The sequence below is a fragment of the Sturnus vulgaris genome, chromosome 9 (assembly GCF_052056855.1).
Source record: "Sturnus vulgaris isolate bStuVul1 chromosome 9, bStuVul1.hap1, whole genome shotgun sequence".
Classification (NCBI taxonomy): Eukaryota; Metazoa; Chordata; class Aves; order Passeriformes; family Sturnidae; genus Sturnus; species Sturnus vulgaris.
The window spans coordinates 15,931,758-15,956,841 of record NC_142251.1 but is presented as its reverse complement, the minus strand read 5'-3'; the positions used below and the strand labels follow the sequence as shown (position 1 = coordinate 15,956,841).

Here is a 25,084-nt window from a genome sequence, read left to right as displayed (position 1 = left end):
TATTAATTTACAGCTTATGAAAAACGAACTGAATTTGTCCTTTTCCTTAGCAATTTCTAATTATTCACAATTAAATGCTAATGCATAATAAGGAATTCTAATACAAAAGATTTCTAAATGCAGTGCCAAATCCTTCATAATCAACAGCATTATTTGCAGGCAAACATTAGACCTCTGTACAAAATTGCGCAGATCTATACAATTTTAAAGCTTTACATGTTTATATTAAAGAATCACCTTGCTGTTTTGAAAAAATTTTCTTCTGCCTCTGGAGTTTTGGTCTTCTTTCAATAACTGGATTAAAAAATGTAACCTGCATTCAAATAACATGTGTTATAATTCAAGTTTCAGAACAGAATGCATTCTTAAAACTTCAAGGAAAACTTGTTAAACTATTCTGCCATGTAATACTTGCAAGTATGTTCAAATGCTTCAAAGAAACATTCTTACCTCTGCAAACAGAGTGCCCTGGGGTTCGAGATAGAGACACATGCCATGCCGTTGGTTATCCAGGAAATCTTCCAACCTCAGAAACTTTACTGCACACAAAGATCTCCAGTCACGCCAATAAACAGAGATTTCTAATTCACGTGACTACGACAGGAAACACAGACACAGGAAATCGCTTATTAGTAATTGTTCTGCAAGAGTTACCACAGTACAACTGTAAGATCAAGGAACTCAAGGAGCAAGATGCAGAGCTGTTATTTTAAAAAGCTGTCAGGGCTAACCAGTCAGACTGAAGCTCTCATTAGGATGATCACAGCATTTCACTTCAGTTCAGATGAGATCTCCAGCACACAAATAAAAGCACAGGTGTAAAATTTCCCCTGAGAGTAGAAGCAGAGAGCCACAGTCACCAGACTTTTTGGGTCAGCCTAACAACACTGCCTGTTCAAGATGTTTTAGCTCAACCTCTGACAACAAACTGTAACTTGTGCTTAGAAACCTCAATTTTGGTAGTTTCCATATTTTTTACAGATATCAACTTCATTTTATGCCTGCAGTCATTTTAGTACCTGCATACGCACAATGATGCAAAACCTTATAGAGTATCTCTAGAAATGCATACACCTTTTGCAACATGGTTGTAAAGAGGGGCCAAAATCTTTAAACTACCAGGGACTACTGCTGCATCTTGCTGATGTGATTTATGTATTCTTAGAGAGTCTTACATGTCTGTTACAAAAATCTGTTCCAGAAGTGAAGAATCCTGAAATACATGTGAATCCTGCAATGTAACAGCACCATTGTTTGTTATTACTTCAGTTCCATCATGATACATCAATTTACTGTCTAACATAGCTATGATAGGTTTTAAAAGAAGTAAAAGTCAAGAAGAAGCACCAGATTAAAAAATAATGGGGCTTGGCTTGTGCATTTCAAGCACATAAGGATTCACAGAATATTGAGTTGGAAGGGAGCCACGTGAATCATCAAGTCCAGCTCTGAAGTGAATGACCCGTATGGGGATTGAAGCCACACCTTGGTGTTATCGGCACCGTGCTCTGCCAGTCTCAGGATATGTAGCCAGGAACAGCAGAAGCAAAGTCCTTTTCTGACACCAAAACCTGAGTTCTTAAATAGAGCCCATAACACATACGAGGCTTGCAGGAACAGCTACTACCTCAAGAAGTTCTAGTCTTAATCTGGGAATAATTGAGGCTTCAAGGCTCCACAGCTGTTTTGTTTTTTCCTGAACTACTCATAACTGTAACCTGAATTTCTCTACCTGCACACCTAAAATTGCTTCCTTCGTAGATGGAGGGAATCTGGATTGGGGCTTGGCAGGGAAAAAGCAAAAACAGGAAAGTGGCTTTTATTTTTTCTCATGTGAGAAGTCTATATTGGAATAAGCATGTACTGGAGATAACATTTAAGCTCCTAAAATACAGTTTAATTTTCAGCCTATATTTAACACTGACAGAAAAAAAAATAAACTTTGTACCTTAAAATACGAGGACTATCAGGTATCTAAAAAAATACTTGATTAAATCTGTAACAGAAATTCTACTTCAAAAGTGTCAATTGAATACTTGTGCCTTCCAAGTAACTTTAAAGTTATAAGACAGAAATGTTAATAAATTTTTTCCAGCTTTACAGGAGAATGCTTCTATAAACACTGTAAAAATTCTATGACATGTTTATATCAAAACATCCAAATTGATCGGATATCACACTTTACTGATAAATAATTAAAAGTTGATGATGCAAATAAAAAAGTAAGCACCATCTCTCCCATCTCCCATCTCTGAAAACCCACTAAGGGTTGAATCTTGGCAAAAATATTACATTGGTTTGTAAGTCAGAAAAGATAAGATTTGTAGAACGCTGAGCCAGCACAACAGCCTAAGCCCGGGGAGCTCATTCTAGTAAAGGTAGGAATATTGCACTTACAAAATTTGAACAAAATGACAGCAAGAGGGGAAAAGAAAAGCAAAATGAAATTAATACAAGAATCAACTACAGCTGCCAATGAAATCAGACCACATTTTTACCCTGTCTAGTTCCAGTGTAAATTTCTGATCCCATGACTGATTGGAAATCGGTTTCCAGCTAGTTTGACCAACCACGGTGTTATCCAGCTTCAGTACAGCACAGACTTCATCTGTAAGTAAAATACACAAACTCAGCTTAAATCCTTAAGAGGATTTTCCACAAACAAAAAAATCTTCAGTAAGTTTCCCTTAGAAATGTAATCTCATATTTAATTGGTTCTTATGGGCATAACAGTTGGTTGTGCTTTGGCTTTTGTTAACAGCTTAAGAGATGAAGAAACATTGAAAGTTTAAAGCTTTGAATCAATTTAGTATTTTAAATTACAGAACACATCATGCCCGTGAAAATTTAAATAAAAGATAATGCATAAAAATAAGAGAATTAAGAGTATACTGAACTGGACAAGTCATCAGTTTTCAGAAGGTTTCTGCCACTCCCACTTTTACTTTTACTGGGTCTGCTTATGAAAGATGATCTGGCTTCATTTGGACTCCAGCCAGGTAAAGGAACTGATGTGGCTTTTGATCGACCAGGGACATTTTCTAAAATATCTTGGCAGCCCATGAGCCTCACTTCCAGGGTACCTAGAAGAAGACAGACAATAATTTATGAAAGATTTCTGCTCTTAAGTAAACCAAGTGAATGACTAATGACTGATTGATGGCAATAGCTCACATTCTGACTCCCACAGGTTATAACAGAAAGATCAGATGAAATCAAAAGACAAATCCAGGACACACATATATATATTGAAAATAAAACCATTAAAAGTCAACTATGTGGGACTCAATCTTCTAGGGAAGAACAACAGTTCACCAAGATAACACAACGTAAGTTTTTGTTCTGTGTCTCAGAAGTCTTTGTTTTCTTTACTTGGGAAACTAACTGACTGGGGTTCGAGTTGTAAACAATGCCATTTTTTAAGACTGACAAATTTCATGTTTCTTATTAAAATAATGAATCTTGCAGATGGAGCAATAATAATTTTTAATGACTTTTATATAACTAGTTAATATTGGACAAAATTAACAAACTATTGAGACTACAGATTTGTGTAAGATATCACACACTAGAAATCACATTTGCCTGCTGCAACCTAAAGTCAAATTTGTGTTAGTACATAATTTAAAATAATTCAGTTGTTCCAGCTTGACTGAATTTGGATTTATAAAAGCTGATACAAGAAGTTACTCTTCAACAAACTATTCTTCCAAATCTTCTACATCTTTAACCAAATGAGGTATAGAGGCTGCTGTTCTAATTGAAGTTTCCTCCAGCAGCACAAAAACATCTCAACACCACAGATGGTTACAAGAATGGTAGGCTAGCTTCCTCCTGTACAAGATAACATCTATAAAACTGTGGCAGCACTGACTGACAAAATCAAATACTAGAAGTGGTAAAATTAGCCAGTTCATAATCAGTGTTAGCTAGAAATGCAGCTCTGAAATGCAGTCTTGTTTTGATAGCAAATAAACTTAACCATGAAACTTAAAAGTACTCTTTTGTAACAGAAACTTAAGTCAGACTTGACCTAAAAATGATCTGGCAACATCATAGCCCACAGAACAGACAGCAAGAAAGCAGTCTAAGAAGAAATCCCAACCTGTAGGAAGCTAACAGCCGTAAGTGACAGCTAAGCATTAGGCTATGAAGACAAAGAGATGCTATTGGCTTCCGAAACAGGTTAAAAGGTAAAAGAATACTTCATTCCCAAACTCTGTTTAGAAAAAAAAAAAATATTAATAAGCAGAAAAGCTATACTCTTGTATAAGGAATGGATGCAAATCAGAAAGTTAAGTTGATGCACTTTAAGATATATGACCATAGCACTGCTCTATTTCTCACAAAGCATTAGAGGCAAAACACAGAGACACTGTTCATTTAAATCCAGCTCAATACAAAAGCTCTTTGTGTAGGCAATATGAAAGTGAAACTATTAAGAACTTCAGCATGTAGCTTTATCAATTTCTATTAAAATTTTTTCATATGTATCAGTAAATCACATTTAAAGAGAAACTGTCACTATAAGGTATTTGACCCTTGATTACGTGTTACAAGAAACAGAAAAAAAGGCAAGTTGTTTTAAACCTGAGGCATGATACTTCCTGCCTAGTCACTGATTATTTGAGATTTAATTTGATGAAGTTCTTCTTACCACACAGCTTTACAAGGACTCTTGGCTGAGGTCCTGATAAACCACAATGCAAGAGAAATAGACTGGCTCCGTATTATTGTTGTTGTTCTTATTATTAAAACTAGTTCCTCTTTTTGCTTTAAAATATAACCCCATAGTACTTCAAAATTAAATTCTGTTTCAGTTCTACATGTATATCCTGAGTAACATTTGAATTACAGGTGTTTTTTTTGTAATAAACTTACTCTGTTAATAATAGGCTTAATAGTTACATGCAAAATGTGTTAGGAAACAAAACATAAAAACAAACCTATTTGTTATAGGAATTCTAGACCACTGGCTAAATAAATTTAGAACAGCAACATACCCCCAAGTAGTCAAAAACATGCTTTTCTTTAAGAATGCTGTGAGGCAAATGTTCAAGGCCTTTGTTAAACTATCGTTTGTCTGTTGAAACCTTACTTTCAATGAAGGACAATTTCAGGTGAACCCAAACTGTGAGACATTCCTAAGCCACATTTATATATAAATGTACTCAGTAGTACTGGTTCCTCACAGTAGGCTAAATCTTTTTAAAAAAACCAACCCAATCTTATTTGCAGGGAAAACAGCTGACATCAACGAACAAGAGTCTCCCATGGTTTAATCTATGTTTGTTAGGATCTCCTTCTTTGGATTACAAATATAAAGCATGATTTGGTAGCATAAATCTCACCTTCCAGAAATCCAGTGAGGTCCAGTGGGTAAAACAGGAACTGGGAGAGAAGCTGTGTGCCTGTCTCCAGCTCTGTCACCTACTTGTTGTATGATCAGGGCAACTCACTGAACCCTTCTACAACTTGGTTTCCCTATCTGTAAAATGGGGATAATGATACTTATCCACCTTGATGATAAGTACTTGATAATCTCAAGATGAAAGGCATTTGGTAAATCCTAGCAATATCATTCCATAGGGAGCTATTTAAGCCAGAGTGTCATATTTTCAATAACATTATAAAAAGGTCAACAAATAAATCAAAGAAACTTATCTGCATTTTTTGCAGTGTATAGACACTTGGAAACTCTAAATGCCTTTGTTTAGGAAAAAAACAACGATTAAATATGTCCAGTAAGAAATATAGTTGGAATTAAAGGCTTTTTAAAACCATTAAGATCAAAAAAGGAAAACCAAAAAAGCTCTTTAAATCATACCTGTTAAAGCTGCTGGTTTAGACAGTGTACTATACTGGTTTTGAGTAGATATTACACTCTGACGAGGACTTAATGTGGGTGAAGAGACTAATGAAAGCTCTTCTATAATAATACTGCTTTTGGGATGGTTTTTAGGAAGCTCATTCAATCTCTGTTCCAGTGAATACTTCAAGAGGTCCAGCTTCTGGCTTGATTCATTAAATCTTGCTTGAGCCTTTTTAAAATTAAAAGAAATTTGAAATAGTTAGTGTTTTTATCCTTAAAGAACCTTTAAAACAAAGTATCAGAAATTGTAATGACAAATTACTTCTGAAAGTGCCTTTCTGTCGGTAACCTTGCCAGATCCAAGTAATTTCATCACATTTTTTGCACCTTCTGCTACAGCATACTCTATCCTAAAATGATGTCGTAATTCTTCCATTCGGAGTTCAAGAGGGCTTATCACAGGTTTTGCTGCAAGACATATAAACAAACAACCTTCATTGAAGATAACAACCAGGTTTAGTTTCTTTAATATCAATCCCTCCGTATAAACAAAGGGGAGAAGAAAAAGAAAAAAAATTCTGCATTTGAATGAAGAAATAACTGATCAGGGCCTCAATTCAATAAACAGCTCCTACTTCCTGAAGAGCTATAATTGCTAGAAGATGTGAGAAAAAGAATATGTCTTCAGGGGAGTCAAGGGACAAAACTGAAATATCCCAAATATTCAACTGGCAAGGAAGTTTTGGGACTTCAACACTCCTGAACTACACTGTGAGAATTTATTTTTTAAATTGCTCTGTAGCCAAGTAGATCTCTGTTCAGTTTCTGATAATCCCCCTGCTTCACTTGAAATCCCATGGAATCTGGCTTCTGCCAGCACAGGGAAATAAATGGGAGACATTCCATAACACTGCCTTTGCCAAATGGTCTGGGTTAACCACTCTAATGTCCACATCTTACAGTGCTTAGATATCCTAAAGAGAACATTTCCTGAATATATTCCTTTCTGTTTAAAGCACTAAGAGTAGTAGGAACACAAAAAGGCATTTGAAAGCCCTTTCTACCTTGAAATTTCTTTTTCTTTTAAACAAATGATATATGTAATCCATGTGCTAAAATGGGCTGTTAACAAGTGGTGTGGAAAAACAAACACAGAAACCAAACACCTCACACACCAGAAAACAAAACATACACACACATTTTTCATTATCTAGGCTATATAAAGGCCCTGATTACAAGCGTTGTCATACAATGTTAATATTCAGAAATGCACACAAATAAAGTTCAAGACTTAGAGATATACCCATATGCCCATAAGTTTCTAGTACACTCACGCTATTAGAGCTCAGGAGTAATTTTTTTTTATTATTACTTGAAGATTTTCAATGAAATGCAAGTTTAAAAATACCTCTGAAATGCAGCATGACTATTTCAAGCCAGGTCATTTTAATAACACTTTTTTGGTTGCTTTAAATGTAGCTGTTTAGCACTCAATCTAGCCTAAATACCTATAAAGCCAGGAAAAACTCTCCTCCATCTGTCCTACCACTAGAAATAAGGTCAGTCTATTTAGGTATGACAAACAGGCTTTGTACTGACATCAGATTTTTTTATGATATAAAGATTATATGCTTTAAAGAAAAATCACTAATTATTAAGACAAACGAAAGAACGCATGAAGGGAGAAGGTAGACCACAATGCAAAAATGGACAGCGTAAGTTATAAAAAGAATGATAAAGAGAGACAGTATTTCTCTTCATTATGATGAAGGTATTTTCCTTTACATCAGATGTTTTTGGCATCCCAAGACACACAAAATTTTGCCTAGTCTCTGATTATTTTTGGTTCATGCAAGATGTATCAAATGATTCTGCCAGAAATTTATGGTAAGTCTGTGTGCATGTGGGTATATATCTATATGGCATTCTGACATTAATGATTGATATTTCCTTTCTACACCATCACCATTATCGAAAGCCAATTCATTGGTCTGGACTGCCTGAAGAATCTGCATTCTTATAACTTCTATTTTTGTCTTGCTGTCCTGAAGCATCTGCTGAGCTGTGGCAAGAAGTTTTCGATCCTGTTAAAACAAACAGACAAGTTGAAATCATAAACTTTTTCGTGGAACAAGACACACATACTTAGGAACAAGAACTAAATCTATGCCTTTCATTTTGTATAGCATTAGGTAAACTAACCACATTAGTATATTAGTGGAAATTAACTTAGGACAGAGGCATTAGTTGATTGAAGACTGTAAGCCACTCCCAGGGTAATTGTATATGTTTCAAGGTGAGTAAAGGAGGCATGATCTAGAAACATTACATGTGTAGATTAATATTTTGTAATCTGATACTAAGGAAAGGAGAAGATACTGAGGGCAAAATACCTCCAAAACTATGTAGAATGTCTCCAATTTACTTTGAGTATGGTAAAAACTCTTATAATAGAGAAATTTGCTAGACGAAGCCCACATAAAAGTAATTGTACGATTTAACCTGAGCTGATTTTCAATATTGAAATTAGAAATACAGTGTTTCTTACATAGCACATTAAGTCTGCAGTACATTTTTCTGAACAAATGAAACCTGAAGATTTTTTGCATTAATAAATATGTAACAAACAAGGACTACTTGCCTAGCTATTTCATCAGCAACCTAAGTACAGCACAGTACTTTTAAATCTCAATAAACTAAGATACCCAAATTTCATTTTCAAAAGCAGTATCATAAGAAACTGTTTAGAAGAAAACATCCATAAAGATGGACTTTCATAAACTTCTAGGGCTGCCATGTGGCTCCTTCTCTGTGTTCTGGGAATTACCAGACAGTTTAAAGGTGATCTGACTTGCAGTAAGAACAACAACAAAAACAAGGCATAAGAAAATTTAAGGCAGTGCACTTGTCCTGTCCATGCAGTACCTATCAATCACAGTAATTAACAGCAGTCAGGACAGATGTGTACCATCTTTCTTACAGCCCAAAGGGTATTTTGGTTAACTCATTTTGTAGTCACTCTATAACCTTGTTAATAAGTTACTTTCTCATGGACATGGTTTATAATTGTACTTTTAATTTCATAATGAAGTTATCAACTATTTAAGAAGAAATTAAATTCTTTCCTTGCCACAACGAAAAGAACTGCAGTGAACCTCAGATCCCAGAGCTAGAAATACTGACACCATGAAGCATACTGTAAGAAAAACCTGTATGCTGAGAAATTTACCTTCACAGAGCTCCAGTATGACCTTGCACCTTAACGTACTCACTCAGGTATTTTAACACTGCCCTATGTTCTGCAGGGTAGATACACCAAGATCTACACATAAAAAAGTTTTGTGGAAAGAAACTGTGCCCCCTCTGTATACCATAGTTTCACAACTCTCAATTTTAAGTTTTAGTAATCATTGACGTTTCAGGGAGATACCACAGTTTTCATATTTTAAGATTCCATATCCAATTAATGATCATACTGACTCTCCTAAATCAATACTTTCTCAAATACAGATGTGAAAATTTGGAGTAATCACTGACCTCAGCAGGGTATAGGATTTAAGTAACAGATTACAAGTCACTCTAAAATCCTGTATTAAACCTTATCCATGCATCATTCTGATGTATAAATATGCTGGAAGTGTTTCTTTGTCGGTATCTTCACTTTTATCTTATTTTTGATCTTGCTGCTCTTGATTATCCCTCATAGTCTCTTACTGGAATGGATTTGCTAGCTCAGGAGCAACATTAGCCCTTCAGTGTGAAGAGTGGAGGCAATCCAGCATTACAGAGATATCCTTACGTTTTAAAGAGACAGAAGATCACATCTTCAGAATCAAAATGTATGTGTAATGCTCAGCAGCTCTCTTAGTGTTGGAGGCTGAATACAAAGTATTTCAATGCATCTTCTGAGTACAGAAGAACTGACAGTGCCTGTAAAACTGATCTGCAAAGCTGTCATGGGATCTCAGAGAACCTACACACATCCAAGGAAAGATGATCCTTATCTCAGAAATGTTTAAGTCCAAATAGGTTGAGCTGAATGTTACTGAAGCAACTAAAGTACAAAGGGAAAAGCTTCCCATGAGATGATGGGTTTATTAACAGACTGCTTTTTCATTTTTAGAAAACAGATTATAACCTCCCTCCATTAAATTTAGGTCTCAAAACAATATAACAGATTTGAAATTAGATCATATAGTACACTTGAAGAAAGGTCACAAATGAATTTAATATGTTTAAAGACGGTCCTATGACTACTTAAAGAACTATTGGATTACTGGGATTGGATTCAAACTGGGGATTTTCTGCCCCTTTTTCCCACCCCATCCAGATGCTTGGATTCTTTTAAGCTCAGCTTTTTAAAACATAATCAGCATCCTCAAGCCTACAGTTCAAACTTGCCAAACTAACTCACTATTGAGCAGGAAAAAAAAAAAAAGAGAATGAATACCCACCATTTCCATCCTGTTTGCTGAAGTGGCTGGCAGTGCTTTTGTGCTTTCCAGCTTGCTCTCTCCAGCCCAGTTACTATATAGTCCCCATCTGGTAGACTCATTTAAGCATTTACCAATCGCAAATACAAGATTCAATCATAGATTTTAATTACATGCCTCAATCTAAAGCAAACCAGAATTTATCTTCTCTACCTAGTCTGATCAAAGACTGCTACAAATGTCTAATATTACAGCCCGAGTGTTTAGTTAAGTTTTTCAGCCTGTTATGAGGTTACTTACCAAGGGTTTATTAGAAACCTAATTAACGTATGTCTTTTGATCCATTTGGGTCAGCTAATTATTAGTTTTAAGTGTACCTGTTGTTAAGTACATGGCCCCAGAGGATGTAGACTCCAAGGGTTTCCAGGAGCTGAGGGACTGTGGTGGATGGACAGCATTCCCAGGACCTTAGTCATAATGTGCACTCCAGATATTTCTTCTATTTGCCCCCAGCTAGTATGTTACAGGTCACTTTCAGATAAGGCTACCTGGGACAGAGGGAACTTGATGGCACCTCTGGTCCATTGAGTCTAAACTCATTTTCTGGGAGAAATTTTTTCAAGGTATAAGGAAGTTATACAGTAGGCAGACACAAAGTGATCTGCCTCTCCACCAACAGCTAGCCCAAATTCAGTCAAAAACATGAAGTTCCTTTCCACCGATTTCTGGTTAAAATCAGTTTTATGAGTAGCAATGTAATTCCCAGATTCCTACTCTTCTAGTCAAACACTTCCTTTTAGTAAGTTCACTGACCCAGATAGGTGTTGGCTCCGCTAAAATCTTAAAACATTTTGATTCTACCTACTACTATCTGGACACAAAAACATCTAAAGCTACTACACACTATTTCTTAGATCTACTCTTGTGTTTCCCCTTAGTCTGCAAATTAATCTCCTTAACGATTTAGTAAAAGTAAATGAAATGAACAGCTCACGGGTAATAAATGAAAGGTGAAGGAGCAGGCAAGTAGAAGATCTTTCCCTCCCTTTTTTCTCATTTGAGAACTATGACTGCCTTATACTCAACAAAATGTGTTGTTGGGGGGGGGGTTGTGTTATTTTCTGAACTTGGTTTTGTTGACTTTTGATTTTGTTTTGTTCTCTTTCATTTCAAAGGTTTTGATTGTCTTTCCCTTGGGTTGAGGGATCCTTAGGATCCTTAGATTACAATGAATTTTATTACACAGAAAAGAATATGTAATAAGTTGAACCCATTTAGAAGTTAGCAGACACTTTCCCTCCACCTCCTTGGAAAAATTCTGGTGCTATCAAGAGAGAGTGAGTGCAAGTACTTAAAACTCAGATATAATAGTAAGTGTGGCTTTATTTTTAATTTCACTTTATTCTATCAGTTGCTACCTCTAGATTACCACACTTCCATAAAAAGAAATTATTTCAATGTGTATTTTATGTGTATGTGTATCAATGCAGGTTATGACATCTCTATCAGAATACTACACACATCCTATTGAAGCATTTGGCACTGATCCTTTTACTGCTAACTACAACTAGATGCCAAGTTCAGAATAGACTTGGCAATGCTGCCTTTGTTGTAATTATCATGCCCATTACAATGTTAAACTAATGGATTTTTTTTTTTTTGAGTGGAGCTAGGAAAAACACCAGACACCAGTCAGTTGTACCAAGCTTTGCTGCTAAGTGAATCCCACATGGTCTAAGATTACTAGATGTACTAAATTTAGTAAGCCGGATTTATTATTTAGGTTGAACTGCATCTGCACAAACTGATAAAACAATCACTTCAGTGGGTATCGAACCACACCAAAAAATGGTACAGTAATTTGTAGCAGATTTGATGTAACTCTTTAACAAAAATATAGCCCAAACTAAAATACTTAAGTTGCATACTGTTTATAATTGTACAGTCATATTACAGCAATGTGAAAACCCATATTCATTTCATGATCTTTAAGCATTCCAAAGCCTTACCTTTGAAGAGCCGTTTGAGTACATCTGTATCATATTTTCTGCTCCCTGTTTTACCTTCAGTTCTATATCCAACTGCTTCTTTAAGGCCATCAATCTGTTGTTCGTAGAAAACCGAGGATCGCTATTTGGAGTATCAGGAGTGCTAGGACAATCTGTGAATTAAAGGTAAGATATAAGCATGCAGAAAAAACACAGGAACACCCAGACCACTCCCCCAAAACACACTTACACTCTATTTTATGAAGTTACAGGTTAAACAAAACTGGAACATCATACTTGAGAATTAAGAGTGACTCTCCTGTCCAGAGCTACTTTGCAACAGCACTGCAAATGCGCCTTAACATGAAAAGCCTCCCGAGAGCCCTGTGACTCCTACACATGTCCTAATTCACATGAATCACTTCCGGGAGCGGGCAAACAGGCAGGTTTGCAGCTGAGCCTATTTTTATTTCAAAGGAGATTTAATTCTTCTAGAACATCTTGAGTCAATTAAAAAATGCAGTTTTCCATTAAGCTTTCTTACACTCCTGATTTTAAATCAAAGTGTTTTAACAACAAACTTGGATAGTAGTATTAGATACTAATGAGCACTGTCTGAATACAGCTCTTGAGTAGATCCTCATCCATTTTAGTGTGAATACTGCAGACACTGTTAATGTGAAAATTAAGAACAGATAAAATAAGCCTTTTTCTTATTGTAAAGCTGAATGTTTTCTGCTCTGCAGTCGTAACAGAAATCTGGGAGAACTGGATATATAGACAGACAGGTTACTGAACAACTGACTGATCTATGGGAAGGAGAAAGATTTTTCATTTAACAATATTACTATGTTTGAGTCTGGGTAACAATATTACTATGTTTGGGTAATTTAATGGAATGCAAGTAAGTTTTATCAATTAAATTATAAAGTCAAACTCCTTAACTTTTCATAACCAGTCTATTAAATAACTTCGTATTTCAGCTTCTGCAACATGAACTGTTAGTAAATTGAAAATAAGTGGCCACTGAACTATTTCCAACACATCTATCCTTAGAGCTAACTATCTTCCCTAACGGTCCCAATGACTTCCAACCTTTTGGTAAAAGAGGACAATTTATTTCCAATAAATAAATAAATTTTCTACCCTATCAACTGAGAGAATACCTTCTCTAGGGACAAATGGCACTGGATTCCTGGAACACATTATTTACCGAACACAAATAATTTTTCTAATTGTACAATCATTTTTCCAATTGTAATAATCTTCCTTATATTAAAACTAGGATGAGGAATCAACTTCCTGAAATCCTCAATTACCAGAAAACACAGGCAGAGCACTAGTAACTTACAAATTTTTACTTATGAGGTGTCAAGGGGAGGTGCCTTATCTGCCTTTTCATATTTCTTCTGTAAAGGCTTCTAGTAACTACTTTTGGAGATTTAATACATGTTGCTTTCAAATTTGCTGGGTAATTTCCTCCTAAACTGTAATCTTTGCTGAGGCTGCATACAGATTTCATGTAAAGAGTTTTCATTTCCTCTGCTGCTAATTCACTCTTCACTTCAAGCCACTTCAAGTCTCTTACTGAATCCTCACTACTTAAAGGTAGGACAGAAAATACTGGGTGCTAAAATAAATAAATTAAAAAAAAAAAAATCTGCATTACTCCTCAGCTGTTTTGTCATTGATCCTCTCCTCAGTGTTTTGGCTTGGTTCCTCTGTGGAACTTGACTTGAAGAGCTTTACCTTAAATCTGTTATTAGTAAAACAAAGATGAACAAAATGTTTTCCTATAACTTACGTCTGCACGTTCAACTAATCCTCATCTAATGATCTATTCAAAATGAGAACAAACATGAACTCGAAAGTCACAGTGTCAAGTCTCCTTGAAAAGTAGATTCATCATATAAATGAATATTTACCAACTTTAGATATATCATGCAAGCCTCTACCATTTAAAGATCCTGGCCCTCTGATGATCCCTGTGAAGGCTGTGGGGCTCCTGAAGTCTGTTTTCACAGATTTAAAGATGCACACAAGCTGCCTTTCTTTGCATTAGAACAACACTCAAGTTGCAAGTTAAGGACTAATTAGAGATCCCATGTTGCAGGCTGCCCAGGCGCTGTCATTATCTGCCTTTGCATGGCTCCGCTGTGAAGGCGGAACCACACCACTTACCTGGGTCATCTCAAGAGTTGCTCTGTACGTGTAACCCACCCTCTACTACTTAGTTAAAATTGTTATACTATATGCTTTGTTAGTAACTTATAGCAAAGGAAGCTTTTCTGCAATAGGGACTGATTGCTAGGAAGAAGTAATTTTTTGCTGTCAGGCATAATAGCTGCTCACTAAACTCCCAAATATGGAACAACATGTTTCTTAACATATTATGTTCTTAAGAAAAAAAAAATTACCAATAGCTTTTCAGAAATGCTTTCCAAGGGATTCCTTCTACCATCCCCCCAGCCGACCTCCCAATTACTACTCAGTAAGCAGCTCGAGGCAGCTTCTTATAGAATTCAGATTAATTTTTAAATCAGCCAGACAAACTGGTTCTAGTACAGAAAGCATTGACAGTCTTAGCAGCAACACTACAAGCAACATCTGTATTAGCTGTTTCCTTTTCTCTTTGTTCTGGAAGGTTGTAATGACTTTGCATGGCTAGTTATCTCAGATTAATTTGTGTAAAACACTTTACAGACGGGGTCAAATCTCCTCTGAAGGAATTTAGTTATCTTCATAGTACAAATAAGTAATACATTTATCCAGGTAATTGCAATCAATGGGATTTATGTATATGCCTGAAGTTAAACAAGAATTAAGTACTAACAGAAAATTGATATTTCACTCATGGTAGGGACTGGGCAACGGAAGAGATTCTCCAGTTTGCCCCATCTGTTTGTTAGTAAGGGCAGTACAAGACTAGCCATTTTGGATACATTCAAGTACAGCTTTGCATCAGACAGCAAGGGCTTTACTGCGGTACAGGCTCAGGCTCCTATGCCCAAATATTCTTCTTGACAGTGAGTATTGAGTGAATTAACAGATCCATTTCAAGTGAACTTGACTTCAAGCAAATAGATATCTTATTATGCTGAACAACTATGAATGTTGTTGCTTAACACTAGTGAGTTTTGTGCAGCTTGCTAGCACACATCCAGGCTGCTGGGAGAGCTGCAGTGCTGCTTCCCCAGCACCTGAAAAATCGTGTTTCCATAAAAATATACTCACCAGACTTAAAATAAATTAATAGGGATGATTTTTTAAATATTTAAGTTGTTTAATTATTACATGAGGACAATGGCAGTTTTCAGTATGAAATGCTTATCTGAACTGTGATCTTTGCTCTTCTGAAAACCTTTCCAGTTTGAGTTTGTATAGTGCTCACCAGTAAAAACTTCTTGCTTCTAAATCGCCTTTTACCATCACTGCCATCTACATTATATTTACACAGACTAGTTATGTAACTCTACTTTTCTGAGACTGCTGCTCATTCCTTTGGGATCTCCTCCCCAGATGCTACATATGCTATTTCTTCAGTAAGCTCAGTGTGAAATCTAGGATTCCACGTAACTTTCTGAACTGGGGTTCCCAGATGGCACTGCAGCGTGCTGCTTAAGTACTCCATTAACAGCAACTCAATTAACAACTATTTACCCTTTGGTAAATAGTTAATTTTAATCTTATTTGAGGATATTTAATTGCAGTTAGCCTCATTGGTGACATACCCAACAGAAATACCTGCAATGCATTTAGGCATTGCTGAAGGGAGGAAGAAAGATGCATTGTCAGGCTTTTCTCAGGGAGTCAGAAGGTTGGATCAGCACTTGAACTAAGTCATTAGTAGGTCCAAGGCAGCAGTGGACATACAGAAAACATCCAGCATTGACCTCCTGGAAACTTCTGAAATTCAACTGAATTTCCATTAGGTAACAGCTAATTTTAACTACTAAAAAAGTGACAGGAGATTGTTTCAAATTGCATCAATAATACTATCCTACACGGAGGTTCCCAAAAGTTGCCATGAAATTCATATGGATATGACCTTGTAGGTGGAGTCTGCTGTCTAAAAAGTCACTACCTATTATCAGTTTGGTTGCTGACTCTACCAATTTCCAGTAATTGGTCTTATGTGGACACTTTGGTGTCCAACAGATAAATCTCCTTTGTAAGGACAAAGAAATCCTCCAAATAGTCAGCTAATCTTATTCTTAAACAAAAAATTTATTTTCTTTGCAATGCCTACAGCCAAATTTGATGTAAAGTGGATAGCTTCCATGTCAATTAGGAGGATGGAAGAAAAGGCAGGAACTTGTCTTTGAGTTCATTTTCTCCATATTTTATTGATATGCTCAAAGGTCTTCCTCTCATTGCACCTCTCTATCTATCTCCCTTAATTTCAGCTCTATGAAACAGATCAATTTCTAAATTTATAGATATTCTATGTATTAGCTATATGTCTAATTAAATCAGTAACTTGCTGTAGGTAAGCTATTTCAGTCTTACACCTCCCTGAGTCATATCAGAAACCACAACCGGTACTGCTACTTTTGACACAAACATAAAACCATCAATTTAATCTCTGCTATTCTGTAGCAGTATGTTTTCTAGACACAAAATTTCTTCATCTCTAAAACAGAAGTAATCATCCCCACGTAACACATTACATCTCTCAGACTTTCAGCAATAATGGGTTGCTAGGCTTGTCCTGCTCATTTTAAATTGGAGGATTCTGCTTCACTTTAAAGTGTTGACCTACAAATCTTTAAATTCTGCATCCTTGTATGACTAATGAACTGTACAACAATGGCAGACTTGGGTACAAAGTCCCACTTCTAAAACAAACTTAGATTCATAAGCAACCCCTATAAGGTAAAGTACACCTATGTTATGCCAAAAGTTGTTTCTGAATCCCATACCCACTGTCAAATCTACCCTCACATGCTGTAATAAAACTTTTTGACAAACTGCACTTCCTGGTTAACGTTTAGTACCAATTCTTCGAATAATTGTGAGCTTTCAGCTCTAGGCAAACTACCATAAAAACATCTAAACTTGCTTGGAATGGAATGTTATTAAAACACATTTTTCTACAGTAGATTTGTTAACACTACATTTAATTATTTCAACATGTATTGATTACACTGTGCTGATTACAAAGCAGTTACACTAAAATTAGTGGCTTGTTAAAGTAATAGAAGTTACTGCTCAATACCATAAGCAACAGAAAGAGTCACAACAGCCTGTGTAGCATTTCTCAGCTCTAAATTGGGAGCACTTTACAAATACATGTTCACACCCACTTTTCAGACACAGGAAAAAGGGAAGATTAAGTGACTCTTACATTACCAAACTTTTCAACCAGTCAACAGAACAGTCAAAATATCTTTAGAGTTCAGATCTGACAAGTCAAAGGGATCAGGTCAATGAATCTCAATTCTGACTTTGCTACTTAGAACCGGAAAAACCTACACAGTATATTCTGTTAGACAGGGGAAAACACAGGGCATTAATACTGAGAAGTATTAAAGAAGACAAAGAGAACACAATCTTGACTCCCACAGCTCTTGAACCCTCTTTACGTTATTTTCAGCATTCATGATGGGCAGAGTCTAAAAGTTTCCCATATATTTCCTTTTCTCTTTTAAATAACTTGTTACTAAGTGACCAGAAGAAGGTCAAACACAAGCTGAAGTGAAAAGCAGTAACAATGAATAAAGACAACCACTGGAAACCATGAACTTTTTGGGGGAGCTCCCATACTCACCAGTAACTGGTTATTAAATTCACTGCCTATTTCAGCAAAACCAAGAATCCCTGAAGTGAGGTGACTGTGACCTGTCCACTGAGGTATCTTATGTCAGATGGCAGTGACCTCTAGAGTTATGCATCCATGTACTTCCTCAATATCCTGTGTGTGTATCCACATGTACACACACAGTTGGCAGGTCATAACTTTGATATTACCAACTTTATTTTGCAAAGACCAAGTTCACCAATATCTTAAGTCAAGCCCAAGACTTCAGTATTAAAAATCAAAATATCACCAAGATGACTTGCAGCTATTAGTCTCAAGACAGACAACATTTACTGATAGTGCTCCCCCTCCATGAACTACTGAATGAGGAAGGAGACAAGCACAAATTATAAGGCAAACATTACAAAAAAACTCAAGCACTTCAGCTTTGGAGGGTGGGTGCTTCCAAATCCTTTATCTAAAAAGAGGTATTAACAGAATTAGAGATTACTCTTTTTTTTCCTCAAGAAGATTATGCAAAATATTCTATTAAAATGGGTCTTGCATGGGAATACCTGATGTGATTCTTTACCGAGAATATAAAGATCTCAATGGAATTTGCAAGTTTTTCTTGTCTATTTCCATGAGTAAGACTGTACAGTCTATCTACTGGTAACACCTAGAACAGAATGGAATTTAAGGACACAGTCTTAAGAAGTTTAGCGTGGATCAAAAGCATGTAGAGGCACATAAGATCAACCATGATCTTTTAACCTTTGAGTCTCTCCTGCATTTCCCAAGACATGCACAATGACAATATTGCTCATTACCTCATTATGGTAAGGCTTTTTAAAATGCTACACTGGAAGGGAGCATTCTAACAAGAGCATTTCTGTGCCCATCAACTTTCCAGGTTCTACTGCTAGATGAATTTTGCAAATTATGTCTGCAGAGATTTTTAATATTTGGTCCGTACACAATTTATATGTAATTATCTGTTCCACTCTTCCTGCTCCTTTAAAAGTCACACTCCTGTCAATACTGAAGCAGATTTTCATAAACCTTAACTGACATGGAACAGAATGCTTCATGCCTACCAAAAGCCCAATGGCTATTAGAAGCATTCATTATTGTATTCATTTCCATTTCATGCTGCAGCAACCACTTGGCCTCACTAGTTCCAGTTGTGTCCCTGCTCCACCTCTTGTATCCTCACACAAATCAAATGCAAAAAAGAAACTGCACAGGCCACCATGGACATTTGAACACCTTTGCAGCATGTCACTGGGCCAAATTATGAATTGCTGACATCACTTGCCAGTGTTTCCTAAATTCTCATTATAAACAACCTTTCAGCACAAGGATGATGCAGACTTTTATTCTACTGCCCAAGCTTCCTTAGGCTTGGCATTCACTTCACATGAATCTTCGATGGTCTGTGCACATTATTAACTTTTTGCCAAGAAGAGTCTGTGCAATGTGAAATCACCAGGCTGGCAGTATCTCCAGGCCACTCCACAAAGCTGAAAGAGGACTGTTTACTTTCACAACATTCCATCTTAAAATACCAATCCTGGTATTTTTTTAAAAATACATTCAAAATTAGTACTGACTCACTGCCATGCCACAGAAAATACTAATTAAAACCATTAACTAAACCATTCTGTGAAAATAATTTCAAATTGTCTTTAAAATGGTAGCTTTGCTGTGGAAAAGGCTGCAGATTTAACAAATTGTAAGAAATGTCACTGTAAGAAATGTTTGATAGGTTAAATAACAGCACAACAGAAAAACACACATTTTCTAAGTTAAGTCTTAAGTTTAAAAAACCAAAAACCAACCAAAATTTTAAGCATAAATGTTGTAGTTTTCCCCACATTGAATAAAAAGGTACATCAATGCTGATGTGTAATTCAGAGAATGTCACTGGAAGAGTTAATGAAATTTTCTTTCACACAGTGAAAAGCTACTAGGAAACATTATTCTAGTATGCCAAGAACTGAAAGTGAGGACTTCATAATTCATAAAATACACTGTTCCCTAAAAAAGAATTTAAAACTCAAAGCTACTGGATACTGATTTGTGAATCAAAACAAAGAGACATACATAAATAACAAGCTCACCAGGTACAGATTTGCTCATTCACAAAACAATTTTTTCAAGTGAAATGGGGAGAGATTATCTCAGCCACAAAGAAAAACTGATTTCACAGTAACACATGGTACCTGCAACATCTTCGAGATCTGTTACAACAATGTGTGCATTTAGCTCCTGTAACTTATGATGCAAGTCTTCTAACTTCTTATTCGATTTTTTCAAAATGTTGTCCACATATGCCAAGTTCTTTTTATCCGTTGTGACCTTCCTGAGGTTCTCTGCTCCCTCCTTGATTTTAAGTTCCTTTCTTATTTCTCGCTTGATTTGGTCCTTTATTTCATCCAGCTTCTGCTGTACCATTGTATCTGAGAAGTCCAACTTCTGGCCAGTACTCACATTCTCAGAGGTTACAAGACCTTTGGCATCCCCCTAGGAAGAAAAACAGTAATATAATCACCAGGCAACACTGTTTCTGACAACACACACTTACAGTGCCCAGCACTCAGGTCCCTGTACATTAAACCTGTAAGCCCATTCACTAACCTCGGGTTACATCCACAATGACCTAAAGCAACAATATCACAAGATATAATGTTAACTGGAGATACATTTTACAACAGATTTATTTTAAATTTAGTGACATCTTTACTATGCCTATTTTTAACACCGAGAGATTTAAATACTTCTGGATTTGTCATGGCTGCTTGCCTGGCAGTTATACACATCAGAGCTAATGAGTCACGTTTTTAATTTTATAGATTTATGTTTTAATAGACAAGATGGATAGAGGAAAGAAGACTAACCTCGAACAATTATAATCTGTGATTAAATTTTATACATTCTTTATAATAGGTTGCTTTTAAAGATTGTTAAAAAAAAAAGTAGTGATCTTTGCAGTTGTTTAAAGAAATACTGGCATATCTATAAAGACTTGTGAAGTTGTTACTGGAAATACATTTATCAGGTCTTTTTATGTTTTAAATCCTTCAAGTAAAACCTTTCACTTTAAAAAATAATAATGATTCAAGAAAGCCAGATCTTAATTTCTTGTGCAGGCAAGCTAGGCTGAAATAAAAAAAAACTGCAATCATGGAACAGGAGTTGGTGCAGTAAGGGAACAGGAGATGAAAAGTCTTCAGACCCCCAGTACACAGGGGGTCATAATCGTGCCTCCTATACATTCACATATCACTGAGAAGTAAGAGCACAAAGGGCACATTATGGAACCTGCACCAGTGAAGTTCATATACAATTAATTACATATGTGACAAGATTTCTGTGCCTTATGCACAGACCCCAGACAATGAGCAGACATTAGGTCCTACCCAAAAAATTTCAGCTAGAGGTAAATGAGTGAAAATCAAAGAAGTGTTCTCCTGAAATTGAATTTGATCCAATCCTAATTCAGAATTCATTTAATACATGTCTAGCCTGATTTGCGTGCAAATATCCAAAAGACCAAAATTTTCTTAAACACTATGATGAAGTTGCCTTGAGTTCTGAAAAATGGGGTGGACAAAAAGGTGTTTTAAGGCATAATTAAAATGTTGAAAGTTCTTGTCATAAAATCAGTTATCATCACAGTAAACAGTAGAAGAAAGTGTTCTGGAGGGAGTTTGAGGAGCACAGCATCAGGCCAATGAACCCAAGAACGTCCAGAACACAAAACCACTACAGATACTCTACAGTAACTTGGTTTTCAAAAGAGTTTGGATCACGAAGGTTGTGCCTGGAACCTACAAGTCAACAGATAATGTTGGTCAAACTATTTCAGTCTGTGCATATTCCAGAAACACTGCCTTACATCAGCAAGATGCAATCTACTAGTTCTCAACTATTATTTCACAAGTTTCCTGAATCTCTCATTAAAACTTTTCTACCCACAGCTTCTACTTTTAGTATGAAAAGTTAACAGCTCAAAGATTCTTAAATATTCAAAGTAGTCAGAAGCGCCATCTTGCCACAGTTTGACTATCAGTAAAAAAGAGAGCAAGCAGGCAATTTAAAAATGACAAACTGAGTAAGAAATGAAAGGGAAGAAAACTCATGCAAATTTACTTTAAGTGCACTTGTGAGTGCTTTTCTGTCAGTGCAGATTAAAATAAATAATTATGCATATGTAGAGAAGCTATTAATAGCTGTACTGGGAAATACATGACATTGTTTCCATATATAGGCACATAAAATAGAATAGATTCTTTAAAAAAACAGAATAATCAATAGCAATGAGCAACTAGTACAAAGGCTCCTATCCATAATGAAGGAAGCCATCCACCATGTGTTTAGTTTTGAGAAAACTGAAACTGAAAATAAATTGATATAACGACTGTATGGCAAATTATTTAAGTAGTAAGCATATCCAAATCAGATTAAGATCTTTGATTTCCCTGTTTGTATAACATATAAAAATTAAGGATGACAAAAAAGAGCATCAAGATTAGGATGTTACTACTCAGCCTTTAAAAAAAGAGATTTAAAAAAGTTAGTAAATAAAAAGCATATATTTTTACAGCACAATTATTCATGCCTGTTCTGCAAGCCTTCTAGAAATAAACTTCTGTATCACCTGCTTCCTTAAAGCAGGATATTATACTTTTTAAAGTTCAGAGGAGAAAGAAAAATGAGAAATGTAAAAAAACCCAAATAAAATAGTAAAACCACCAAAATAACCCTAAACCCCAAAGAAAACCTTTATCCTATGCTATTTATCACCTAAAGTTTGCTAAAATTATGCCAAGAATGTACACGTCTCAAACAGAACAATGTAATTAAGATATAAATAATTAAAAAATATTATTCACTGGGGTTTACCAAAGAGACTTCAGTTAATTGTTCATCCATTGAACAATAATGTATTTTGTTACAAGGGAAGGCTTTTATCCCTCTACAAACTCTACATCCCATCTGTTAGTGATGTGATGTTCTTCCATAAAAAGGTTTTTGGAGCCCTTGTTCCAGACAGAGTCTCTAGTAAGTCTTCAATGAAATTAAATCTCCATGATCATTAGTAATTTGCCTTCTGAATTTGCAGTAATTGAGTTAAAGTTCTCCTCATCCTGAGCAGTCTCAGCAGCATCTTTGCTCCTGGATTTAAAGGCTTCAGGATAGACTTGTTTTCTTCAATCTGCTTTTGAGACAGTAGAGAGTTCAATAGTGTGGATGCTAACACTGGAAGCTGATCACACTGCCTGTACATTTAAATATTCTTTTTTGAATCTCCCCAAAAGCCACAGATGATACTACTTCTGTCTCTCCTGTCATCCAGAGTCAATTATACTTTTGAGCAAGAAGTATTCTCTCACCTAGTTATCCAGATGTGTCATTTGGCACAAAGGTCACCGTGAAAGAAATGCTTCCAAGGAGTCAACTGTGCACTCAGTGACCCTTGGAGGTCACTGTGAATGCAGAATGTGTTCTGCAAGCCAAGCTGCTCTGGTCCTGCACTGACGTGCTTTGCTGCTGAGATGCAGCAAAGGTTTGAGACAGAGCCCCAAGCTGCTAAGACGAGCAGCCTCGAAAGTGTTCCAGTTTAAGATGAAGATAATGTCCACAATGGCACAACAGGACAGAACATCTAATAATTAAATCAGCAAAATGAGGTAGGATTTTTTTCTTTAAGAAAAGCATCTCCCAAATGCCAAAATCAAAACTATACTTTTAAACTGAAGTTACTTAAAATACAGCATATTCCAGCTTTATTAGATGACATCCTATTGCAAGTCTCTGCTTAGAGTTGAATATTCTTTCAAAAAACTATTTTTCTCATTTGCATAAACTCCCTCCCAGGATGAACCTCACATCCTTTAGGTTGCAAATGTTCTGCCCACTCAACCTGAAAATTAAGTGTAAAAAGAAACAACAGTTAGGGGCAGGGCCCAAGTCCTTTCCTATGCAGTGCTCAAACTGCAGTGTGCAAAAACAGAAGAAACCATTCACATTCTCTATGCCAAGAAGCTACCAATGAATTTTGCACAACTCTTCCCTTTACTCTCCCTCTCCAAATCACTTAACATAAAATATCTTAAGTTTGGAAATGCTCTGAAACAGATAATGACTAAACCACTTCTGCTGGCAAAACAGAGAACAGGCCCCACTGCTTTACGATCCAAGGCAAAAGAATGGTCAGCCAGTTACCGATTCTCAGTTTCTTTTTAAATTCTGGTAGTTCTTTGACTGCTGGTTAAAAGTGAGGGGCCAGTCTTTGCTGCGTGGTCCCAGTACTGGCCAGCTCAGCACAGCATCCTCCCCCCGTGTCACAGCAAACTGCTGGGGACCTGGGTCTTGGCCGAGCAGCGGCCAAGGGCAGCGTCACCACCCACCCACCGTGGGAGCAACGAGAGACAGCACTGCACACCTCTTTGCAGAGGCAAACACGTGTTTCTGAGCCACTGCAGATTTCTGACAATCTCAGTGTCTAATGAAACTTGAAGATATGCTTACCGCAATTAACCATCAGAGACAACAAACTAGATAATACTGCTTAATTAAAAAAAAACAAAACAACAAACAAACAAAAAAAGGGGGGAGAAAAAAGGAGTTCATTTATGCAGCCTTCCCATTAAAATAGATTCAACCTCACTTCAACTACAGGCTCAAGACTACCTATTTAGGTAGATTAATTCAAGATGCCAGCCTTCAAATTCTGTACTTCTGGGAAATGTTTTAAGTATAGCTGCTGAAAATAATGAGCAGAGGTCTGAGCATGTCTTTTAATAATACAGTCTATTCTGGCTGGTGTGGTGAAAGAAATCAGTAATACTGATAATGAAAACCATGCAGGGCTTGTACTTTTGCTTCACATCAATTCTGAACCAAATATTTGGTGAAGCAGGTGCTTTGAAATACTGCATTTAACACCAAAATCCCATTTAAGAATAAAACATACAAACTGCATGGCAGTGACAATGGTACTGCTGAGGAGAGTACCATGAAGCTGAACACACCAGAGAATCTGCTTAAATTGTGTAAACTGAATGGCTCTGAATTCTAAATGAGATTCTCAAACTGCCCCCTC

General features: G+C 36.3%; 1 protein-coding gene across 2 annotated transcripts in view; it reads right to left on the bottom strand.

Moving 5' to 3' along the window:
• The window catches only part of PKN2 (protein kinase N2), a 54,924-nt gene that overhangs the window by 10,448 nt on the left and 19,392 nt on the right, over positions 1-25,084 (bottom strand). For both annotated transcript variants that reach the window (XM_088169938.1, XM_014883954.2), the window contains exons 2-10: positions 20,199-20,499; positions 12,255-12,406; positions 7,779-7,896; positions 6,135-6,280; positions 5,828-6,041; positions 2,898-3,083; positions 2,499-2,608; positions 451-594; positions 238-313 (exon numbers count right to left, since the gene is read on the bottom strand). In XM_088169938.1, the coding sequence (XP_088026064.1) occupies positions 238-313; positions 451-594; positions 2,499-2,608; positions 2,898-3,083; positions 5,828-6,041; positions 6,135-6,280; positions 7,779-7,896; positions 12,255-12,406; positions 20,199-20,499 (1,447 nt within the window). The remainder of the gene's footprint in view (positions 1-237; positions 314-450; positions 595-2,498; positions 2,609-2,897; positions 3,084-5,827; positions 6,042-6,134; positions 6,281-7,778; positions 7,897-12,254; positions 12,407-20,198; positions 20,500-25,084) is intronic.